Source organism: Podarcis muralis, chromosome 1 (assembly GCF_964188315.1).
Source record: "Podarcis muralis chromosome 1, rPodMur119.hap1.1, whole genome shotgun sequence".
NCBI classification, from domain to species: domain Eukaryota; kingdom Metazoa; phylum Chordata; class Lepidosauria; order Squamata; family Lacertidae; genus Podarcis; species Podarcis muralis.
Window position 1 is genome coordinate 33,954,757 of NC_135655.1, and position 24,060 is coordinate 33,978,816.

General features: G+C 42.5%; 2 protein-coding genes across 4 annotated transcripts in view; both read right to left on the reverse strand.

The window, feature by feature from the left end:
• Positions 1 to 2,037: 2,037 nt before the first annotated feature.
• PSMA6 (proteasome 20S subunit alpha 6) lies at positions 2,038 to 10,124 on the reverse strand. The gene is made up of 7 exons (XM_028720696.2): positions 9,921 to 10,124; positions 8,944 to 9,038; positions 8,248 to 8,329; positions 7,276 to 7,431; positions 5,313 to 5,491; positions 3,945 to 4,039; positions 2,038 to 2,243 (listed from the first exon to the last, which is right to left on the reverse strand). The coding sequence occupies exons 1-7, from the start codon at positions 9,994 to 9,996 to the stop codon at positions 2,186 to 2,188; spliced, it is 741 nt and encodes a 246-aa protein (XP_028576529.1). The 5' UTR covers positions 9,997 to 10,124; the 3' UTR covers positions 2,038 to 2,185.
• Positions 10,125 to 11,460: 1,336 nt separating this feature from the next.
• Positions 11,461 to 24,060, reverse strand: part of PRORP (protein only RNase P catalytic subunit) — a 55,634-nt gene continuing 43,034 nt past the window's right edge. For all 3 annotated transcript variants that reach the window (XM_077925920.1, XM_028720711.2, XM_077925925.1), the window contains 3 exons: positions 15,371 to 15,519; positions 12,130 to 12,325; positions 11,461 to 11,822 (listed from right to left, as the gene is read on the reverse strand). In XM_077925920.1, coding sequence (XP_077782046.1) covers positions 11,694 to 11,822; positions 12,130 to 12,325; positions 15,371 to 15,519 — 474 coding nt within the window. In that variant the 3' untranslated portion in view covers positions 11,461 to 11,693. The remainder of the gene's footprint in view (positions 11,823 to 12,129; positions 12,326 to 15,370; positions 15,520 to 24,060) is intronic.

Sequence of the window (24,060 nt, forward strand, 5' to 3'; positions counted from 1 at the left end):
TTACTGTTTTAGGTTTGAAGAGTATCCTTGGGTATATCGCAGATAAACTGGCCGGGACAGTGATACTTTAACTGCAAACCTATTCTCTTGAGAGTAAGCCCCTTAGCAATCAATATACTTACTTCAAAGTAGGATTGCGCCATCCACTAATTTAAAGACTCACTTATTAACATGATTTATAGGTTTTTTAACACACAAGTAAACTTGACAACTGTGCTGTTCATAAAAATGGTGGACTTCCTTAAAAACTGCTTTTTGTTAAGAAATAGCAGCTGAGATAACAAAGATTATCGGGGGGGCCACCTGGTCCAGCTAAAGAGAATTGGAAAGCAATTAAAGCAAAAACTGTGGGGGGGGGGAATCTATTGAATGACTAAAGAAAACATGGAAAACAGTACTGATATGGCAAAACTTAAGTCACTTGACAAAATAAACAAGGGGAAATTATGGTTTTAATTATTTGGGTCCATTTGGAATAAAGGTATGAATAAACTACAGGGTTATTCTGAGTTAAGCCTCTTGTGGTTATAAGATAGTTCCATTTGTGATTCATACATGTTATGCATTTGAAGTTGTCATATTTGCCTTATTAACAGTAATCAAATAAAGTTACATATTGGTAACTGGAAAGTTTTAACACTTGTGAGATTTGTTCAGCTTTTAAGGTGCTACAGAACTTGCTTTTGTATATTCTGAAACCAAATTCATGCCACGCATCTGAAACACCGAGAACCTATTAGCTTTATAGCAGTCTAGACTTATATACATGTTTTTAGTGAAGTATAAAACTGTAGCGTCTGTTTGGTTTCCTGTCAGTCAACATAGTTCATATCATACATTTCTAAAAGATTCAAAAGCAACCACACCCTGACAGATTTGCATTAAGTGGCTTTGAAAAGAAGGCTTGCCGTAAAATGGTAATAAAAACTGGTAGCTGTGAAGGTTCACGTCAGTGAAACTTGACAGGGTCAGCAAATTAAATCCTTTAATAGGACCAAATATTGTAATGTGGCGATTCTCACATTATACAGAACTTCCTAAAGCTACATGGTTAAAAAAAGAATGAAGACAGTTTAGGGGTGAAGGTGTGGTGTGAAACCTTTTTTTGTAGTTCACTGTAGTCCTAAAATTGTAATAGAAAAGATTTACTGCAGCCTATTTTGCCTTGAGTAAATATCTCCAGTTACAGACTTGTACTAGGATGGAACAATTTTCTAAGGATTTTCCTTTGGAAATGCAAGATAGCAGTGGAAACTCACAAATAAAATGCAAACCAGTAAAATATAGTACTATACATTCATTCTTCCTCAAGGAAGAACCTGTTAATTACTTTGATGATTCTGTGAAAAACTCAGAACCTTATCTCTTAATTCAGATTTTAATACAACCAAATATGGGTTTATTGAACGCTTACTATACATAAAGGTTCACATTTTTATTATTATATTTTGCATGTCACTCTTATTTGGAAGATTTTAACATTTAAAATTAAAAAAGAAAGCAAAACAAAACAAAACACCTTAACTCAGTGAGGCTTATTTCTGAGTACAGTGGTATCAGGTTACATATGCTTCAGGTTACAGACTCTGCTAACCCAGAAATAGTACCTCGGGTTAAGAACTTTGCTTCAGGATGAGGACAGAAATCATGCTCCAGCGGCGCAGCAGCAGCGGGAGACCCCATTAGCTAAAGTGGTGCTTCAGGTTAAGAACAGTTTTAGGTTAAGAACGGACGAATTAAGTACTTAACCCGAGGTACCACTGTAGACAGAGATAGAATTGTTCTTTTGAGTTCTTTATTGCTAGCTCTGGAAAAGTTACAAGCTTTCCTGCCTAATGTCCAACAGTAGAGAAGCCATTACTCTGCAGCAGGCACGTTTAAACATAGTACATTCACTCCCAGTTATCTCTGAAAGTACTTTCTCAAAGCTGTTACTTGTGGTTACTGTGGAACTGCTCATAGCTATAACACTGTAAATCTAAACACAGCAACTGATGTAAGAAGGTTAATTCTTGAGCAATAAAGAAATGACAAAGCTTTCCAAAACCACCATTTTATTCGTACAGAGTAAAATACATCAGATAGTGAGCATTCCATTTTCAGCCCATAATCCAGAGCCATTAACAAGTTGGTTTTCACCAGACATTCTGGCCCGAAGTCACAGAATTAGGAATTCTAAATAGAGCTAATCTCTCTCTGCTAAAGCGACAAGGTGTGTATCAATCTCTGCTTCTGTAAGGATCCTAAAAGAGGAGTGAAAACAATGGAAGCTATTAATTTTGCGCCTCAAATAGCACTATTAAATACATAATTAGAAAATTCAGCTGAGAAATGTTTTCATAATAGGAAATCTATTTTTGTGCTCTTGAAGGCCTTCATCAAAACATGCACATTTTATAAAACCGTTTTGTGGTACCTCTGAGGTTTTACAGTGGTACCTCAGGTTACATACGCTTCAGGTTACATACGCTTCAGGTTACAGACTCTGCTAACCCAGAAATAGTGCTTCAGGTTAAGAATTTTGCTTCAGGATGAGAACAGAAATTGTGCTCTGGTGGCACGGCAGCAGCTGGAGGCCCCATTAGCTAAAGTGTGCTTCAGCTTAAGAACAGTTTCAGGTTAAGTACAGACCTCCAGGTTAAGTACAGACCTACTTAACCCGAGGTACCGCTGTACTTACTTTGTTTCTTTTGGTTTAGTCTCTAGCTTTGTGGTTTGCTTCACAGGAGTTTTGGAAACAGCAGCTGCCAAGCTTTCCTGAAGCCTAGCACAATCACAAGGATGAGCCCCCTTACCAATATCCCAAGTCTGGGAGAAGGACAGCAGCTTATGCCTGCAACTGCACTGGGCTTCATACTGCTATGAAGCAGGAGGCTTGCTACTTCCAAGCATCTCTGAAGCCCAGTGGGATTTCTACTGAGATCCTGCTCTTCCCCAAGACAGGAGAGAAGCAAGGCCAGTGGCAGCCACAAATTATGGCCATCTACTAAGCTGTGAAAACTGCCACCCTTCAAAGCACTAATGAGCCATTTTTTTCTTGCTCTTAAGTCAGGTATTCGCAACCTTCGGCCCTCCAGATGTTCTGGACTACAATTCCCATCATCCCTGACCACTGGTCCTGTTAGCTAGGGATCATGGGAGTTGTAGGCCAAAACATCTGGAGGGCCGCAGGTTGGGGGTGCCTGCTCTCAGTGAATAGTGTTCAATACACCAAGGTAGTGTTAACAGTAAGTAGTCAGTTCTGTGTACCAAGGATAGTAAATTAAAACAGGGGGAAGTGCTGGTGTTTCTGTTAATGGAGCACCATGCTACGCCTGGTTCAAGGCTGCAGATTCTCTCAACAGATGCCCTTATATTGTTACCACTCATGATGCTGGCATTGCAACACTTTTCTCTTGACAATCTCCCACTGCTAATTCAGGGATGCTAATAATCTCTTTAAACCTGTTATACTCCAGTTCTGAGCCAGTGGGTGAATTTAGCAGCGTGTATAAACAATGCATACCCTAGGAAGTGAAATATGCAAGCTCCTCAAGTACTTGGCCACATCCCAAATAGCAGTTACAGGCACGTGTACTTATCCATACAATCATATACAGTAAAATGAAATGCTCTAGAACTCCAGTGCAAGGGATGAGGGTTTATTCAAGGAAGTCATCCTATATGCGCAAGCACCTCTGCCTGCACAACAGGACTTCCCCTTCCTCTCCTCTTCCTGTCCCCCCAATCTGTTCTGGAAGGTTGGGAAAACCACCAAAACAGATTTGGGAGGTGCATGGGGGAGAGGATGCAGTGGAACATCCATTGTGCAAGCAGTAGCCCTTGTGCCAACAGGATGACCACACTGGATGGAACCCTGAGGTCACACCTAAAATGTCTCATTAAGAAGAATGAAATTTAGTTGTGCATAAGCAAAAAGGGAAAGTTCTGCATTCACTCTTTACCTGAATTTAGGATTATCAAGTGTGACAACTCCTACTTCTATTTCAGAAGGTTTGAAGTCAATGGACAAAACAGTAGAGAGGCAGGTTATTGCTGTCTAGAATTGAAATATATAGGAGACATTAGAAACACAGCATATAAAATAAAAATTAAAAATACTACTTTGACATTCGAAACTTATCTTTCACTTCTGTTAAATTTATGCCCTGTTCATGCAAAGCTGAATTAAGATTATTTCAAATGCTGCAGAGTTCTAGCACACTTTAAACTTCTCTGTTGAAGAGCTGTGAAGATGACTATGCCAGCAGTCATTCCTTGCAGTTGGGATTTGTTAAGACAGCTGTGCTTCTAGCAACGTTCAAAGCTAAAAGTCCGACACTGCAGCGTACAGCAACTTTATTAAAATTATTACCTTCCAGTTTGAAAGTAGCCACTATAGTTGAGGGAAGGAGTGAGCCTTTGTGGGGTGAAGTCAAACTGTTTGAAGTCTGCATGTTGCTAATATAATGTTGTCAAAGTGTTTTGACAAAGTGTTTGACGAAGGCAAGATCAGTCTAGAAAGAATTGGGCATCTGAAGCACAAAATTCTTTTAAAATGTCATGTCACTGAGTATCAGCCCCACCAGTCTATTGCTCAATACACACATGCAACAACTGTGATGCTAATGCAGAGATGTGAGAATGAGGAATGGTGGGAGGGGGAGACACACTGAAAATGTGGGGAAAGCTTTCCCCATTCCCTCTTCCCTACCCCACCCCAAAAGGATTTTAGAAGATTCTGCAGACAGAATGGCCCGCCTGAAAGAAATGCTGCCAGTCAATGAAGACAGTACTAAACTAGATGGATCAATGGTTTCATTCTGTTTGAGGCAGCTTCATATATATGTTCTTACTGTTATGACTTTATGAATAGGTTGCAAAGCAGAAACCACAAACTTCTAGACTAGGACACTGTTTTAGCATTACTACCTACCCAATAAGCCAACTACACAGGCATTGTTACAGAAAGTGAATACCTAGGAATGTGCAAGAAAAATTAGGCCTTTATCAGTGGGCACCCCACTTACTAGGACAAGTACTTTTCGGCCAGTGATTTCAACTGTCCTCTGCTCCCCGGTGCCACAACTAAAATTAAAGTACCAGCAACTTAAGGCATGAAATTAAACAGGCAACTGGGGATGGGATGGGATTTTTTGGCTTTTGCAGAGCAGACTTGTGAAAGCAAATGTTTTGACAATAACTCAGACATTTTGACAATAACCACATGGAAGAACTAGAGGGGGAATGTATGTCACTGTACCCCATCAAATTCAAATAAGGACTGTCCACCTCTGTGATGCCAAACAAAATTTGATGTACATTTGACTTACCTCCACAGTCTGTTCAAATGTCCAGTCCAATTTTTTCTTCACTTTCTTTTCAAGAAAGCTAGTTGATTCTGTCTGTTTGACTCCTGCAGCTGTAGCCTTAAACCCACAGTAGTATCCTGCTGGATCACACTTGTATACCTGAGGATTGTTTTCTTCATCAATGCCAATCAAAATCATGCCTTTGGGGAAAAAATGTTTGTTTTTTAAAATGAGTGGAATTCTCCTTTCTCATTCAATGGCTTCATTCTATCCTAGTCAATCTCTTATTACTATAACAGGCAAAACATGCAGCATTCCACTTGCCATGGGCAGTGTGCAACAAGATCTCTGGCAAGTGGGATGCCTTAATCCCAGCTCCAAAGCTCAGAGGTAGGTGGAGAATTGTCCAGACAGTTGCTTGATGATTTTCACGAACCTCTGAGCTTCAGAGTTCGGATGAAGTCTGGGGGATGTTTGGGAACTGCATGGTCAAAGCACCTCAGAAAAGGAGGCTCCAGAGCAGCAAAAGTGGACAGGGGGAAGGTTCATTACTGCTCCTGTTAAGGGTTTGGGGCACCTTCAAGCAGTAACTAATAGTACAGGCTTTTCAGCCTCTTTGCAGGAAAGACATGCTGGTGGGGGTGGGGGGATGTTGAGTGGCGGTGCCTCCAAGTTGGCATGTTCCCTGATCGTTTCCCCTTCAGAAATGGTGTCGGGAGGTAGAATGACAAATGAGGACTAGTTTTTAGCTTGGCCAGCCAAGGACTGTAGACCTCCATGCACAACTCATTAACAAATGGCTCACCTATATCTGCACAACAGACAATCCATTAATTGCATTAGATTGCAGGCCCAACGCTGCACTGAATCACTAGAGAAAGGGTCCCCTGCTTCTTAAACTTGATTGTCTATTTTGCAGGATCTAAACCCCATTATGCCAATTTTAAAGGTGAAACTGTTTTCTAATTTAGAAGGTAGTTTGAAATATATTCCCTTTTTCAAAATACGTTTTTCTTAAAATGCCAACTTCCAGATTTGAAAAAGGGATAGGAACAAAACCAAAACAAACTCTTCTTGAACATCTGCAAAGCATCTTGCATTGCAATCCAGTATTATTCGAAAGTAGAGATTGAGAAAAATGTAACTGCATTACATGGAAGTAACTTCCTTTCAGTGTGTCTTGCAACAATATTACTTGAAACCAGATACTTTAAGAGCAGGTACTTCAATTAAATCAGTTTCTCAGTAAACAGGTCACCCTGAAAGTACTTCCAAGCATAAGATCTAGGTTGAATACAGTGTTTTTTAAAAATGCTTAAAATCAATTTCATTTGATGCTTTTCAAATACATATCTATCGGTCACAACTAGAAGGTTGTGTAGAATATGTAGTATTGGCACAAGACATTAGCAAATCTGTTGCATAACGTAATAATCTCAAGGCAAATCTGAATAAAGGGAAGACTAAGATAATGCTAGTTGGTAGGTCCCAAAATCTAGAGCAAAAACACAAGCAGATTGTACCTTCTGTTCTAACTCAGCTTCAGCAGATTAAATTATTGCCTTTGTAATCTTATCTGTGTTTTTGTGCAATTTACAGGCAGCTAACCAGTGTCAAATTGGAATGGCCCTGGTTCCACTTTCCTCAGAGATACAAAGCACGAGTATCTGTTTGAGAAACTGTCTCCCTTCTTCAGTGGGATGAGATTGTAGGTGAGATGAAGACACTGCTCCTGGGCAAAGGGATCAGGATTTTCCTGTGAGGTTTCCTGTGAGGTTTAAGCTTTCCAGGTTGCCTTTAAATACCATCATGAAAGAAATTCATGAGAACCACAGAGAACCACAATGGGGTTGAATTACACTTTGCTCCGTCCAGAAGCAGCATCTTCTGAGCAGTATCCCACTGATGTCCATGTGCACAATATTTCAGCCTTAGCATCCCAAAAGTTCTGAATGTTACTTTCAGTTTATATTTATATACTTACAGCAACCAAGAGGCCTCATTTCAGCATTTTGTGTGTAGACCTGAGAAATGTCTGCAATCCTTTTACACAGCATGTCCACTGGAATGTCATAGCCATACTTATACTTCCAGTTTGCAGCCTCATAGCGGGCTCTCTGCACCTGGGACCTACTGTCAGCTGAAATAAATAAAGAACTGAAATCATTCCCATGCTTCATGTAGTCAATGTATTTTCAAGAAAAAAGCTATAGGCAACTCCCCATTTACACGTGTTCAATATGTGCACTACAGTGCACCTACACATCACGCCAAACCCGGAGTGACCCCAAAACATTACAAAAAGAGGCAGAATTGGGTATTTGTAGGCTTTTCTCAATGGTGTTTCAAATATATGTGATTTCACTTAAACACGTGGTGCCTTGGAACATAACTCCCATGTAATTGTGAGTTGCTTGTACAGTCGTACCTTGGTTCGCGAACACCTTGTGACTCGAACATTTTGGCTCCCGAACGCCGCAAACCCAGAAGTGAGTGTTCCGATTTGCAAATGTTCTTTGGAACCCAAATGTCCGACGCAGCTTCTGATTGAGTGCAGGAACCTCCTGCAGCCAATCGGAAGCCGTGCCTTGGTTTTCAAAAGTCAAATGGATTTCCAGAACGGATTCCGTTCGAGAACCAAGGTATGACTGTACTTAAAATCTGAATACAAAACTAATTTGAAATATTTCTCCTACACCTCCCGTAGACTGGCTTAATAAAATAATTTATACCACCCTCTCCCCTCCCAGGGATATCTGTGCAATATGCAAAGGGTTATGAGAAAGTTTCCCATTCAGAAATTGGTAAGACTTGCTTACATTCAGAGGCAGTACTAAATCAAATGCCTCTGGCTCATAACAATTCACTGGATATTAACAAGAAGTATTATATTTTGACTCCATATCAACATTGTACGTCATCATCCATTCGCTCTCCAGGTGGGTAATTTTTATACCTGTCATTCCTGTCATTACGCAGCCAATGTTTTCAGTTATTCTGAATAAGTGAGTCACTGTGCTAGAATCCAGCAGCTTGTCCTAATGGAGAAAGCCAAAGAATAGGTTTAAACAATATTCTACTCAGCCAAATGAAGGTTTCCACATTGAGAAAACAAAAAGAACTAAAAAGTGGAATTGTCACTAACACTGCCTTCAAACAACATCACTGTCCAGTACTATTAAGATGAAAATAAGATGGTGCAATGGAAAGCCTGAATGACCCTGACCAGCTTCTCTTTCTCTTCACCCCTAAATACCCTGGCTGGTGACAGCCAGACTGGGGTGGCAGTGGGAAGTGTTGACTGAGTTACTCTATGGTGGGTTGAACTCTTCATAAGGCTTTGATTGACACGAGGATCAATCTGACCACCATTCAAAAGATTTAAGAAAGCAATGCCCAGTGCCCACTTTGGGGCTGTGCATTCTGGACTGCGATACTCTGCAGTGGGAGTAGCCTTACCCAAGTGTGTTTCCCCAAAAATTCCAAGTGTGATTCTTTATAAGCCTACTTACATGCTTCAGAGAATTTTGGTACTTTTAAGTAACAAGAATAAACAGCAGAGGAGTTAATTATTAAGGATCAACAAGGAAGCAAATTATCCAAGCGTATAATAATAAAAAAAGAATCAGATGCTCAGGATACTGTTACTTACAGGTACTTTCTTCTGTGTGACAATAACTGCACAGTCCTTTCCACGAACAGCTACTGATGTAAGGCCACCCTGGTTTATGGCCTTAAATGCATACTCTAAATGGTACATTAAACATAGTCAGGAGATTTGACAACAATGCTATGTAGCATATATAGAAGCTCCCAAATGCAAACTCTGATTACTCATCTTCAGTAGTACTTTTAGTGTTACACAGCTTGAAATCATTGTGGGCATACATTAGGTTTTTTTTTCATATTTCGATCTAAAGAGCATTTGACACAACCAAATTCCTATAGTTTTACACCTCTCTCATTCCACAGTTATGTGTTTTTGTCGCTACTACCGGATACTTGAGTTAACTTTGCAATGCTGGAGTGTCCTACTGCTAATCATAAGGTTCACACACTCTCTTCACTTCAGTTTTGCAAAAGCATTTGGGAGTTTGCTTTTGTTTTTTTAAGCTGAAACCCGTTCCAGTCCCAGTCCCCTGTCCCAATTATCGTAAATGTGAAATCAACAGGGTGATCTGATGCAAAAGAAATCAAGAGCGCTGAAACTTCAATAGTTGGTAAGGGAGGGGAATATTCAGCAAGTGCAACTTCATCATGAAAAGGATAGCGATAATGCCCCCCCCCCCCCGTCCCGCAAGCACTGGGGTGCATTCTCCTTTGCAACAGACTCCTTTCGGTTTCGCTTTTAAACAAAGACAGCTTTTTCGCTGCGCGGTCCTGCCCTTCTTTCACAAGATGCCCAGGCACCTTGCACGGAGGAGACCCATGACTACCGCGTTCCTGGCACTTTCCCTCTGCAAGCGGTTACGGGAGAGGCAGAGGCGCCCCGCATGTCCATCACGTGCTCCCTCTTCCCAATACACGGGAGCGGGCGGCTGCTCCCCTCATTTTGCCCCTTTCCTCCGATGGGGCCGGAGAGAGGCGGGGCCCGGGGCCGTGACGGGGCAGTTCCTGCCAGACACTCACCTACTTGGTAGAGACGCCCCTCAGGGGAGAAGATCGTGATATGCCGGTCGAAGCCGGCGCTGGAGCCTCGGGACATGGTCAGCGGGAGGAGGAAAAGTGGTCGTAGCGGCGATGGGGGGGAACCGTCTGCGGACACAGCATGCAAGGGGCAGCTTCCAGGAGCCGGAGTTCAGGCAACGGGGAGTGCTTCCGGGGTCACAGGTTCCCGCGCAGGCGCAGCCGGCCAAGGCTGCCGCCAGGAGCGGAGCAGTCTCCCGCTCACTTCCGGTCCGCTTTTGCTCTAGTCATTGTCTACATCGCGCAAGCGCAGCAAGAGCGAGCGGGCCGGAGAGTAGCGTAAAGCTTCTCTCCCCCCCCCCCGCCCCAGCTACCGCCAGGCTTTCGAGCATGCGCAAAGACGAGGCTTCCTTCGTCTCCTTGGCTCCGCTATATGAAGGGATGCGCGAAGCTCAAGTGGGCGCCTCCTGTGCTTACGGAAAACATTTCTATTCCGCCAGGCCTGTGGAGGCAATTAAAAGCCCCCTCCCTCGCAATAGCCCTCCCAGTTTCTAAGGCCTGCACTGTGTAAAGGACCATCAAAATATCTGTGTATCTGAAGAAGTGTGCATGCACACGAAAGCTCATACCAAGAACTAACTTAGTTGGTCTTTAAGGTGCTACTGGAAGGAATTTTTTTGTTTTGACTATGGCAGACCAACACGGCTACCTATCTGTAATCAAAATATCTGTCATAGTATGTGCCCATTTTAGTGAACGTAACTGAGGGCGAGATTTAAGGTTAGTCCCTTTTTAGGTAAAGGGACCCCTGATCATTAGGTCCAGTCGTGGCCAGCTCTGGGGTTGCGATGCTCATCTCGCTTTATTGGCCGAGGGAGCTGGCGTGCAGCTTCCAGGTCATGTGGCCAGGATGACTAAGCCACTTCTGGCGAACCAGAGCAGCGCCGTTTACCTTCCCACCAGAGCGGTACCTATTTATCTACTTGCACTTTGACGTGCTTTTGAACTGCTAGGTTGGCAGGAGCAGGGACCGAACAACGGGAGCTCACCCCGTTGCGGGGATTCGAACCGCTGACCTGATCGGCAAGTCCTAGGCTCAGTGGTTTAACCCACAGCGCCACCCGCATCCCCTTAGTTCCTTTTTAATGATGCCTTATATTGTACTGTGGGCTGTTCAATGCACCCCATTGATGAAAATCAGAAGCACTGAACCAACCAACCCTTCTCTGGTGTATCTTTCTTGGTGGCTCACTTCACGGTAAAATGTGGTGGGACCCTGCAAATGGCATGTATATAACCCGAAAGCCCTCCACCGCCTCTAGTAAAACCGCAGCAGCGGAAAGTCACAGAGGTGCCCAACTGAGAACTTGGGAGAATATGGGCAGTACTACTAAAGTAAGTGGATAACACTTTCTTCATCATAAACCGAGAAATATTGGTGCAGAGAAGCACCTGTGTGGAGTTTCTGGGAAAGAAGTCATCAGAACAAAACGTCTGAAATAGAGACATTGGTGAAAATCAGGAATCTTTTTTTAACACAGAATTCAAAAATCAAAGATGAAATAATTTTTTTATTTTAAAATCTGCTATATAATATTCTCCACCATTTCCAATACGTTATAGAAATAATAAAATATGAGTTGATAAGTTTCAGGGATTCGATCAAATGCAGGTCTCTTGCATCAGAACATGAATTCCATAATAGGTACATAGTATCTGCTTTATTTCAGACAACAGTGTGCCATGTGTACATTTTTGTTCAGAGAAATGCATCCTTTATTTCTGTTGAAGGCAAAGCCATTTTGTAGGCACTTCATAAGAAGATCTTTCCAAGACGTTGTCATCATAGGGAATATGCCATGTGTTACCTGTGGTCTGCACGATTGTATCAAAATTCAATACAGACTGTTAAGAAAAAGAAATAACTGTTAGTTTTTACTTCCTATAAAAATATATATGTTGCACATCTCCCAACATACATTCACAGATATGTTTGGTATGCAGAATAGGAACTACGGGAATAAAATCCCAAAGAAATTATTTTGGGGGATGGCCAGTAAATATTACACCCACTCCACATTACCAACTTAATCCATTGATGTTATAATTTAATCATATTTTAAATCAGTTTATTATTCTGTGATGATCACATGCAGCCATTTCCATTACTAGAACTAAATCAGCCGGAGGAGTGCATTAAAATAAAAAATACCTCAAACTTTATCCTCTTTCCTGGTATGTAGTCAGATAGCACCATCTGATGTCCCCGCTGCCATTTAAAGAACAACCGTCGAGTTAGACTGTCAGAGAGACAAGCCTTATGATCACGTAATAGATCTCTGGTAACAAATCTACAGTGACTTCCTGAGTGAAGAGTGGCATAGAGCAGGAATGGATCATCTTCAGACCTTTAAAAAGAAGGTGGAACATCACACACTGCTAAACTGCTCAGGAGCTTATTTAAACTGTTCTCATTTGTTAATTATGAAGTTACAGTGGTACCTCTGGATGCGAACGGGATCCGTTCCGGGGCCCCGGTTGCATCCTGAAGTGAACACAACCTGTGTCTGCATGTTGCGAGTTGCCGTTTCCGCGCATGCGCGTGACGTCATTTTGAACGTCTGCGCATGCGTGAGCGGCGAAACCCAGAAGTAACATGCTCTGTTACTTCCGGGTCGCCACAGCGCGCAACCCGAAAATACTCATCCTGAAGCTACTTTAACCCGAGGTATGACTGTACTAAGTTGCTTGACCCTTTCCTATCTACATTTTTAACATCCACATTTAGGAAAATAGTATTTTTAAAAATAGAACACCATTGTCCTCTTTTCACTATAATCTGATACAATATAAGCTTGCAATCTAAAATAACTATCCAAACCAAAACATAAATGTAGCTAATTCTAAATAGGAACTATCTTTCATCTATCAGATATAAACATAAAATAATTAGGCGTAGCTCTGCACAGCATGAGAAACAATCTATCATCCAAACTTTAATCACCAGGGATTTTTTAGTCTCTATTACAGGGATTTTGGGGGTGTTAGGGGAGGGGTACTACCTCTGGTGGAGGATACATCATGCTTCTGGGGCAGTTTGTCCACCTTTGGTCCCCACCCTGCGCTCTCACCTGTGGCTCCTAGAAGCTGTCAGCATGCAACAGCAGCCACACCCCAGTAATGGCTTTGATTGGCTAGTAAGCCAGGTGAGGGTAGCTGGTGAACCTCAAACCCTCAGCGTTTTAAGGACTTCCTGTGTATGCAAAGACAAGCTCCAGTGGATTGAGCAGACAAGACCAATAGTGGTTTCTGCATGTGCTGCAGGGGGAAGTTAGGGACAGCTGGGGCTTGTCAACCTGCGAAGGTAGCCCGTCTAAAAGAAGGAAAAAACTGATCCTAAACCTCCCTGCCTTGTGGGATATCTTTGGGAGAAAAATAAGGCTAAGGAGTAAACCCTACACAAATCCAGAGTGGAGTCCCTAAGACGGTTGGATGGCAACTTGCCTCCTTCCAGCAACTTCTGCAGCCAAGCAGATTGCTCTGCTTTCCTTTGGACCACATCAATGAGGCCGGGGGGGGGGGGGTATTTTTCTATGGACAGCCCAGGACCTCCATACACACTGCCCAGGCTTGTGCCCTGGGGAGATCACTTCCCCAGAGACGCACTCCACCGTCTCTCAAAACAGAGGCCAACAACAGCAATTGCAGGGATGGCTAATTCATGGCCCTCAATTGCTGCAAGACTACAACTCCCATTCTCTTGACAACTGGCCATGCTTACTAGGGCTCATGGAGTTGGTAGTTCAGTGACATCCAGAGGGCCACAGATTACCCACACCTGGTCTGCTGGATAGCTTTCAAAATTTAACCATTTAATAAAATTGTGTCTCTCAGTTTCACAGCGGATTTATTTTCAAAATTTTACAGAAGCACATTCAATTGTACTAAAGTAAGGCAAGCTTTTAAGGTTTATAGAGTTTTGCTGCAAAAATAGCACCGTATGCTAATTCTGTGTTGTTTTATAATCAGAGGTAATTGAAATAGGTAAAGCTATGTTGAGTACTCTTTGTTAAGCATTTCAGGATATTCTGCCTCTCTCTTGGCTTAACTGATTCTGGAATCAATTTTGGGCCCAATTCCAAGTGCCAGCTTTGACCTATAAAATTCTACACAACTAGAAACTTCAGTACCAGGTGGGATACCGACCAGCCCAGCCTTTAATGGCAAAGACTGAGACACCTTCTACATGTACCTCCTCAATCTGAAGTTTAAATAATAACCATGAGAGAAAGGGCCTTTTCATTGTTTTCGGTCTGGTAAGCAATGCTGTCTCTAGTGAATCTCCCCTCCATTGCTGTCCTCCTGGCACACACACTCCAGCCTTCTAAGGTCATGTTATTTTAGCCCCTATTAGTGATTTAGCTCCTGTGATTTATACTGCATTTTAGTATGTTGGATTTTTTGTACTTGAGTTTTATGTTGAGCTGGATGTTTAAAGTCTATGACACTTTTTATTGTATTATGTTTTTGTACAACCTCCAGACTAGAGAACACATTTTATGAGACACCCAGCAGACATAAGTAATAAATAGTATTCAAGCTTCTCTTTTATCTTCTCTGTTTTGACAGACGCTTCCATGTGATGAGAAATGTAATTTTTCCCAGTGTGCATGTGAGCACTGCCAACACTTAATAGTAAATCAAGGCTATGTCCTAACACAAGATACAAGGTTGTAGCCAATGTTAATCATTGACCCATTGAAATTAATAGACATGACTGAATTAGGCCCATTGATTTTAATGGGTATACTTTGAATTAGTTGGGTACAGCCCACTGTATCTGCTTCATTTCATTGTGTTTCCAGAATGAACTATACATGGATGTAAGGAGGGGGAAGTATTAGAGAAAGAGATTAAATGGATAATGAGAGGTGTTTGATCTTTCGGCTGAATGCTCAAGTCAACCTAATTTCTCTATCACAGGCTGCTCACCTAGCAGTTCTGGACAGTTTCGCCGATGCCAATTTGCTTGATCTTTTGGATGAGAGAGGCATGTTTTAACGAGCTCAGCTTAGTCTGATAAACACCTCGTCGGCTGCTTGGCCTTAATGGCTAGGATGGCACACTTACTGTGTTCAAATGTGGTTGGGAATACAAAGTAGCTGATCATTGATTAAATACCTACAAGGCAAAGCTGCACTACTGAACAGCGACAACAAAAGACCTGCATTTGTTTTATATTACCTTGGGCTGGGAAAAGGATTTAAATATTGCAGAGAAGTTCAAAATTAAGAAATGCAACCCATCAAGAATGTACTGTTTGTACAACTAAAAACATTTGCCTTAAATGATCAAACTCAGGGTCTGCTTGTCAAAGTGTCTTAAAGCTACAACTTAAATCTAGTACAGTATAAATGTTTCTGAAGATGACATTGTTAAACATCTGAACATACAGGTTTTCGGTAAAGAAGAAGTGTGCTTTCTTCTGCAGAGCAGCCATATCATTTCTGTGCCACTGAGCAGATTTCTTCAGCATGTGTTTGCGCCCCAGTATAAGCATCCGTGGATTCTGCTGTGCTAGGTAGCTGACCACATTCAGCAGCTATGGGAAGGAAGAAAAAGAAGCAGCAAACATTCAGTGAACCAGCATTTAAGACAATGAAGACATAAACAAGTTTCTAATACATGGGCCACATCTTGCATTCTTGTTGTCCAGAAGGGAATGTGTCCCTTGAGCTGAAAAAGGTTGCCACCCCAGCCTTAAGAGAATATAGGCTGAAAATTTAGAAAAAAATATAGGTGCCTACACTTCTTCCTTCACGTGCCACTGCAGTTAAACTCCCACCTTCTCATATTTTTGGCTCATATTTTGGTTCTCTCCCCTTGCATTCCTACCACCATCCACCCTCAATATCCTGGGGGGAGAGGCTGCATTGAAACTGTAGAAATGGTTAGGAGTTGGCTGGCAGTAAAACACAACAGGAAGCCAAAGTTATAATAGGAAGGGAGGGTTGGAAGTTGAATCACAGCAAGGATGAGCACAAAGCCTGGGCCAGCTCACATTCTCTTTCCGCCACAAACAGGGCGAGGTTGGCCCAGCTTGAACTAAGAGTACCTCCCAAGATGTCACACAGCATTTTGGGAAGCCAGCTGTGCTGGAAGCAGCACAAAAGTCCAGATTTGGACATTGCTTCTAGCATAGCCCTTGAATTGTGTCGCTTCTGCCTACCCCATCCGTATGGTCAAACTGGCCTTGCGCAAAAGCAGTAGTCCTGTTTGAAGAAACCTAGCTTGGCCCTACCTAAACTTTGAAGGCAGTCTTCAAAAGCCTGATTACCAATGGAAAAGACCTGCGATCACTGTGGAGTACCTGAAAACAAATCCTGCAAGAATTCAGGATGGCAAAAAGCTATCCGTACTCAGATAAATAGGAAATTCTATGTTCTTGTTTTGTTTTAGAACCGCTGAATGCCTCCTTCTACCTGTTTCCTTTTATAATAGTCTGCCTCTAATTTTAGGTGTGGATATTACTGTGGTGGTCTATACATAGCTACAATGAGATTTCCTGTCTGGTTATACTACTCCCACATATAACTGCTTCTTAGAAAAAGAACACACAAGAGAAACCACTTTCTTTTAGTCATAAAGAAAACTGAATGGTTAGAATGGTTCAAATGGTTTGAATGAGTGGATTTTAAAGCAAACGTTTCTTGCTTTACAATTGCACATATATTCTCCCTTCCAATCACCAAATAATAGTTAATAATTATTTCCAAAAGGCAAAAACTATATTTTGGGTGCCCAACACACTGCAGATTTCTCATTACCATTGACCCGATCCAGCAGGTCTCTTCTTACATTCTAATGTTAAGATCAGGCCCCAAATGACACACTGCTAAAATCTTTCTAAAGTCTACTTCTAGATCTTTAAGGAAAACATAAAAGCCCACAATAAAAGGGAAAAAGAAACAATTTCGCTGTGCTGTTTCTTTATATTCATCAGACTATGTCTGAAAGCTTCCACTCACTTATAGCCCAATCTTCAAACGACTGAATCAAAGAAAAATGTTCCGAGAAATGGCTGGCACTCACACTAGTCAAATGCTAAGGGCTGTTGCTTTAGAATGGAAAATATTCACTGCTCAATGGGACAATCTGTTCTTATGAAACCCAATGGAAGTTCATTTTAAAATGTGAAGCGGTCTGCTTCTTTTCTGTTGAGAATATGAACCTATGGAGAAAAATATAGTAGCTGACAAAGGGGCTCTGGCCAAATGTGAAAAATGGAAGGGGTTGAGGTGGGGCAGGCAGCAGGGCACATGGGCCAGCTAACACATAAAAAAAGATAAAAGCAGAAAGACAAAACAGATGAAAACCACAACATATCATAGGTGATAATACTTCATGAACTCCCATGTGGCTGCTTCCAGAAAGCACCAATGCAGGGCAAGTGCAAGGACTCTAGGTGTGGTTGAGCAAATTTTTCAAACACAATGTGAAGACAGATATAACATGAGATATAACTCCTCAAAAATGAGGAGGTGCTGCAATTCTTTATACCCTGGTATAATATTGCATTCCTATTCACTACAAAACAACAACACTACCCTGAGCCAGCAGCCAATGGGGATCAGTACTGGATTTGTCAATAAACTCTTGGAAACATTTGCCTTTTTAAACTATATTATTCATTGTTAAACTTACTACCTGCCTTTCACCAACAGGTCCCAGGGTGGGTTAAAATTAAAAAACAGTGAAAACAGATTACAATCCCAAGAATAAGGTAGGCCCTGAAAACACTTTTCTGGTGTCAAAGGCCAGGCTAAAAAGGTGTGTCTTCAGCATTCGCTGAAAGCTGCACGGTGGTACCTCTAGTTACGAATGCTTCTGGTTATGAACGCTTCAGGTTATGAGCTCTGCTAACCCGGAAGTAACTGCTCCTGGTTGTGAACTTTGCCCCAGGATGCGAACGGAAACCATGCAGTGGGAGACCCCATTAGCGAAATCGCGCCTCAGGATCAGAACAGTTTCAGCTTAAGAACAGACCTCCAGAACGAATTAAGTTCGTAACCAGAGGTACCACTGTATAGTGAAGAAGCCAGGCACACCTTGTCAGCATCGCCCTTGAGCCAGTGTACCAACTGGACTCATGCACCTCAACCCCGACTGGGCTAGGCGAGCTGGGTAGCACTGCCCGAGACCTCCTTTCTCACAGGAACAGGTCACAGTGCTGTGGACTCACAGCTTAGAGCTGAGAGCACCGGATTCACTGTCTCAATAATACAGTCATTGCGCAGCAGAGTTTTGCAGAGTCTTGCAGAGTATAAACCACTCGGAGAGCAGCTCTGTAGAATATCTTCCTTTTATTCTGTAACTACAACTATGATACAAAACTATATACAGAGCTGAATATTCTAAGCATAAATCAATGCTACACTGAGAGTCTGCAGCTGCACTTAGCAGCAACCTTATCTCTAGGAACTCTCTCTCTCTCCGATACACTGACTGACTGACTCTCTCACTCACACAAACAGATGTGGTGCTGGGCAGAATAAGTAGATAGCAGGACACGCCTCCTCCTCTCTGGAGAGTCAGCAGAGACCATCAGGAGATCATCAGGAGATTCTTGGGTATGGGAGGGGTGAAATCTCCTCAGGGAACAGGCATTTATGTTTTAAATTTTGCATCCTGCATTCATTTAAAAGCCTAACCAAAGCAATTTGCATCAAACAATAAGAGTAAAATCAGAAAAACGAAACCTGGATCGCAGGGTTGACAAAACAAATGTGTAGCTGCACTTTAGGGCCTTATTTTTACCATGGCACTAGTAACACTGCACACTTGTAATCTCTCTGAGCCATCTGATCAGCCATTCTCAGAGACTTGTCAATATTTTTGTGCTTTCCAGTTTCTTCTGAATTCTCTCCTCACTTCATAGATCAATAAGATCCAGGATGCTTATCAGGCTTCCACGGCATGTCAAGCACAAATGGTCAATTTAGAAAAACCAAGGGGAAACTAGAAGAAATGATTTGCTTTTCAGGAATGATGTAAATTGTGTGATTATACTAGGTAACTAGGGCCTGTGCCCCTGCTCACTGCACTCACCAACTCCACCACCCTGCCATAATCTCCTACACCAAAGTCACCCACTGCCTCACTTTTATCTCACTTAAGCCACCTGCTGCCTCCTTTCACTCCTCATTGAAGCTACTCCTTGCCAAAGCCACCCACCCAGTTCCTTTACTTCTCATCAAAGCCACCCAGCCACCTGCCTGCCTCCATCACCAGTTCTATTGATGTCTCCTCACCCTCTGATTCTGCTGTGATGGTCCAAAAACACTGACAGCCCCATTTGCTGTAACACTGTAGTTCACAGCAGCTAAGGAAACTATAGCATGACAATATTCATACATTTTTTTAATGTATAGATTTTTTTAAACCAGCGCTGGAACCTTAAAGTGAAGGGCAGGTAAGAAAACTAATTTTAAAAAATACTTTAAATAATGCAACCTTTTAAAAAGGGAGGGGGAACTTAATTAGCAACAGAAGTGCAGACGATCAAATTCAATAAGAAATGCTTTAAACAAATGTGAAAATGTGGTGTGTGGGTGTAAGAGAGGTGGTGAAAGAAGAAAGGAACTCAAGAGGAAAAGGTGGAATTGGCAACTTGAATGCATCCCCTGAACAGCTGGGTAATGCCCAAGCATGTTGACAGTGTGGTGAAAATTCCCCTGGTTTTTTTAGATGGTTGCATCGCTACAAAGAAAGTCTGTCAGCATTGTGAATGGCAAATAGGAATTCACGTGCACAAAATATGCTTTGTCCAAGTTCACATGATACCAAAAGGTACCTTGTAATATTGGCTTTTGCCTTAATATTTAAAAGGTTTTAGGTGCCTCTCCAAGTTTTTTGCACAGATAATACTTAGGTGTTTTCTCAGTCCTAGCACCCCACCCTCGCTGCTCCTCCTTCCTCAATGGTCAAGGTGACACCACCGATGGGCTCTTGCACGGGGCCCTCCCAAAATCTTGTTAGTCTGTTGGCAGAAGAGGAATACTGATTCATTTACCTTATTTGCTTTTGAATCCTGCCCCACCTTGCACTGAGGCATTCAAGTTAGAATGTAGATATAAAAATATCCCATTAAAATATATAACATTCACACTTGGTTCAAAGGCTGACTGTTTCTCCCAGATGTTTACTGAAACATGCTTCTGGTTAGCACTGCAATATGGAATTCTAAGAGCATAGATGAATCATCCAAAGTTGATGATGAGCAGGTGAAGCGAAGATCCACCAGTATGAGTGGAATAGATTAGGCATAGTGGCCATGACTGACTCATAGTCACTCAGTAAATTTCATGGCCAAGTGGGGACTTGAACTCTGGTCTTCCAGGTCCTAGTCTGACCCTCTAACCCAGGGGTCAGCAAGGTTTATCTTGCCTGGGCCGGATTGGTCCCGCGGAGATCCCTCCGTGGGCCAGATCGTGAGAGCGTGCATCTGTGATTTTTGGCGTCTGCACATGGACAGACGTGGTTTTCAGTGCCGTGGAAGCAAGTCCCCGCGCTGCGCTGGTTTAGTGCAGCGCGCGAGCGGGCAGCTCGGTTTGGGGGCGGCTCGTGGGCTGGTCAAACGACCTCCGTGGGCCGCTTCCGGCCCATGGGCCTTAGGTTGCTGACCCCTGCTCTAACCACTACACTACACTGACATTCCAAATTATGCATGGTGCAATTAGAGGGCATTTTCCATTGTGGACTTCCTCCCCACAGATGTGCATTTGTTTTCCCCAAACTACACCGCCATACACAAACATCATCCACCAACCTCTCTGCTTCTGTTGGCTTTTCTATTTTTGTCCCTTTGGCCAGATCCAGTTCCCCACCCCTTCTCTGTGGCCCACGTGATCCCACCCACTGCACTGACATGGTGAAAGCCATCATCAGCTATTTGAAAACCTCCTGTTAATACTGAAGAGCAATGGATTTGCCTCTTGCTTTGTTCAGTAAAACAAGTATTTCAAAATTGCTCCATGCAGAAGATGTGCCCCTAAATACAAGGCTTTTGTAGACAGCATCCTACCATGTGAATGGGGCATTTTTTTATATAAAAAGAGAGAGAGAACATTGGCAGAGAAGCGCAGACAATTTCCTGGTGAGCCATTGCACTCAAATCACTTGCCACAAAAGGATCGCTGTCACATGGAGCTATGGAAAAAACATGATGGTGGTTTGCTGCCCCACAGTCATTGCCCTAGAGAGCAAAGGGGTTCCCTTCCCTGTTTTGTCATAGTCTCTCAAAAACCATCAGCAATAAGACAGGAAATCTAAAACAGCTACAATAACACTGTAAACATTGTGTAATTGAAATCCTTTGCTAGAAGGTGGAGCCTTATTGCCAGAAGGGGAGGAGACTGTCTCACCACAAACTGAGAATTTGACTTTTGGGTGCAGATATACCCCCACAGTCAGAAATGGGATATGTGACACAAGGAGAATGGGTGAGAGAGTGCATTGTCATGTCTCACAATTGACCGGGGATGGAAATAGTCACATGATTAGAACATAGGTGCATAGATGTGCATTTGGGCGTAGAAGTTCCTGGCTGACATATGAAAACTACAACATTATGTAATCAACAGTAGTGATAGTACAACCCCAAGATGACTGCAATCAATGGGAATTTAGACATCAGTTTGAAGGAATCAAAACTGCACCAGGTTATCCGTACAAGCAAGGAACAGCAGCCAACAGTCCCAGTTCCCAGTCATGGGCTCATAATCGTTGCACCACATAGCATAAAGAGTGTGTCATACTTTTTAAAAGGTCAGGCTTTTTGTACAACTATCTTCCTCCTCAGGATATGGGAACATTTCTCAGAAGGGAATTCCCTGAGTGCTTTTGTAGGAAAACACTACAAATTATGACTCAGCCAAATGGCAACTCACCTGCCATAGCTTTGTCACATAGAAGGAAGTCACCTTTGGGTGAATTCACCTTTGCTGATACGAGAAGGAATACTTCAGGAGGTTTTTTTTTTTTGGTTTTTTTTTGCCAAATAAAGGGAGTGAGTTTCAGCTTCAAGAGGAAAATATGAGGGATGAGTTCAGGAATACACAATTTTCCCATTCATTTCATGGGAGGATTTGTGAGTGGCCACAAAATATACTACAGAACAAGGAAATGTAGCTATCATAGGCTGCAGCAGCAAAAACCAAGCCTTTTAGTACCTTAACTAACTCTAGTCTATGAAAATTTATGCCACCCTAATAGTCCTTAAGGTACCACAAGCCTCTTTGGTCTTCTGCTGCAAAAGGTGACATGGAATTTTGTATTTTGTTTTAGTATTTACAAACCGTACTTTCATAGGAAACATTTCAAGGTGGGGTATTTGAAGCACTGGATTTAAAAAACTGTTTTCAGAGTCCCAGCAGCATATTACTTACAATACTTTAAAGGCAAGAGAAGTTTTCCTCAATTGCCTAATTTCCACAGATTACTCTTGCTAAATGGCAAGCTGCTATGGCTCAGTATTAATCAGATGTCACAATCCATAAAACATGGATTCTTCAGAAATCTGAGTTCCGGCATTAATCTTGAGACAAGGAAACAGTCTCTTTTGCAACACCACTGTCTCAAAAAGAGGTTTCCCAAAAATGCTCAAGGAGCACCCAGTTCTGAGATGCAAATACACAAACATTTCTTTCTTTCTTTCTTTCTTTCTTTCTTTCTTTCTTTCTTTCTTTCTTTCTTTTTACCGGAAGCCCAAGATCTACCAACCAAAACAAGGGTCAAAAGGCATACAGTTAGATTTAAAGAACAGGGTGCCTCTGAGCATATTCTGAGTTCAATAATTTGTTTTCAGTACCAGAACTGAACCAAACTCATAATCTTTCCCCACAAAAGTCCATTCTAGGAGTGGCATTCAACTACGTTTTATTCAAGGCAAACTCTTTGAAATGAATGAACATGGCTATGGTTGGTCAATTGACCTCAATAGGTCTACTCTGAGTAAAACTTAGCTGAATGCCCTGCAAGCTTCCTGCATTTAAGCAGCTGAATTTAAGGAGGAAAAGGCGCCCCTTTGTTGTTGCTAAATGTTAAAACAACTGGGCATCAGAAACTCTTGTTGAAATAACATAAATCATTGCTCAGAAATCTACTATGAGATCCTAGCCTGCCTTCTGTCCACCCCTGATTTTCAGTACAGTGGTACCTCAGGTTACATACGCTTCAGGTTTCAGACTCCGCTAACCCAGAAATAGTATCTCGGGTTAAGAACTTTGCTTGTTAAGAACCTCGGGTTAAGAATGAGAACAGAAATTGCACGGCGGCGGCGTGGCAGCAGCAGCGGGAGGCCCCATTAGCTAAAGTGGTACCAGGTTAAGAACAGTTTCAGGTTAAGAACAGACCTCCAGAACGAATTAAGTTCTTAACCCGAGGTACCACTGTACAAAACTATTGGTTACCAATTCTCAGGGCTCTGGCCCTGTAAGAATATTGCCTTTCCTTGCATATCTTCTCTTAAAAGAATGCATTTCCCTTTGACTTGCATAAAGCTGTCTCATACTGTAAGCTTATACTGACCCTGCCCTCCCCTGAAGATGCTGGGAACTGCGCTGGGGACCTTTTCCACAAGAAGTGTGTGATCTCCCATGGAGCTACAGCTTCTCCCACTTCAAAGCGAACTGGCTAAGGGAAAGTTTAAAGGGTCTCTAAGTCAGCCATTTGGTCCTGATTGGTGCGGACATAGAAGCTCTCTTCAGGCATTTGGGTGAATGGGCAATGGCTCAAACCATGCATGGGTGGGGGGATGTGGGTGCGCACCGACTGCTCCCAACTTTGCCATTTGTGCCAGCCCCACCCCCTCCGGTCTCAACTTGTAAGTGTAGGGAGAATCAAGCCTTGCTAAACTGACAACAGTTCCATCATGGAGGGGCCAAGGGCAGTACACATGGCGGCATTGGGGGTGGGCTGAAGGAAGGATACTGTCATGAACTGATAGGGCACCAAGGATGAGGAAAAGGATCCCAGCCATGACTGGTACACACCAGGACAAGCTGAAGGTGAGAAAGGGGAGGCTGGGGACGTAGGAGGATTTTGGGATGCGGTGGGGTATGTGCTTTAACTGTACAGTGTGTAC

Bases quoted from the DNA above. Each gene is read 5' to 3' on its own strand.
- PSMA6 (XM_028720696.2), bottom strand. From the start codon at position 9,996: ATGTCCCGAGGCTCCAGCGCCGGCTTCGACCGGCATATCACGATCTTC. The intron at 8,330-8,943 runs GTAAGTAACAGT...TTTCTCCATTAG, and splicing joins TCACACAGAAGAAAGTACCT to GACAAGCTGCTGGATTCTAG. The intron at 5,492-7,275 runs GTAAGTATATAA...TTTTCCCCAAAG, and splicing joins AATGAGGCCTCTTGGTTGCT to GCATGATTTTGATTGGCATT.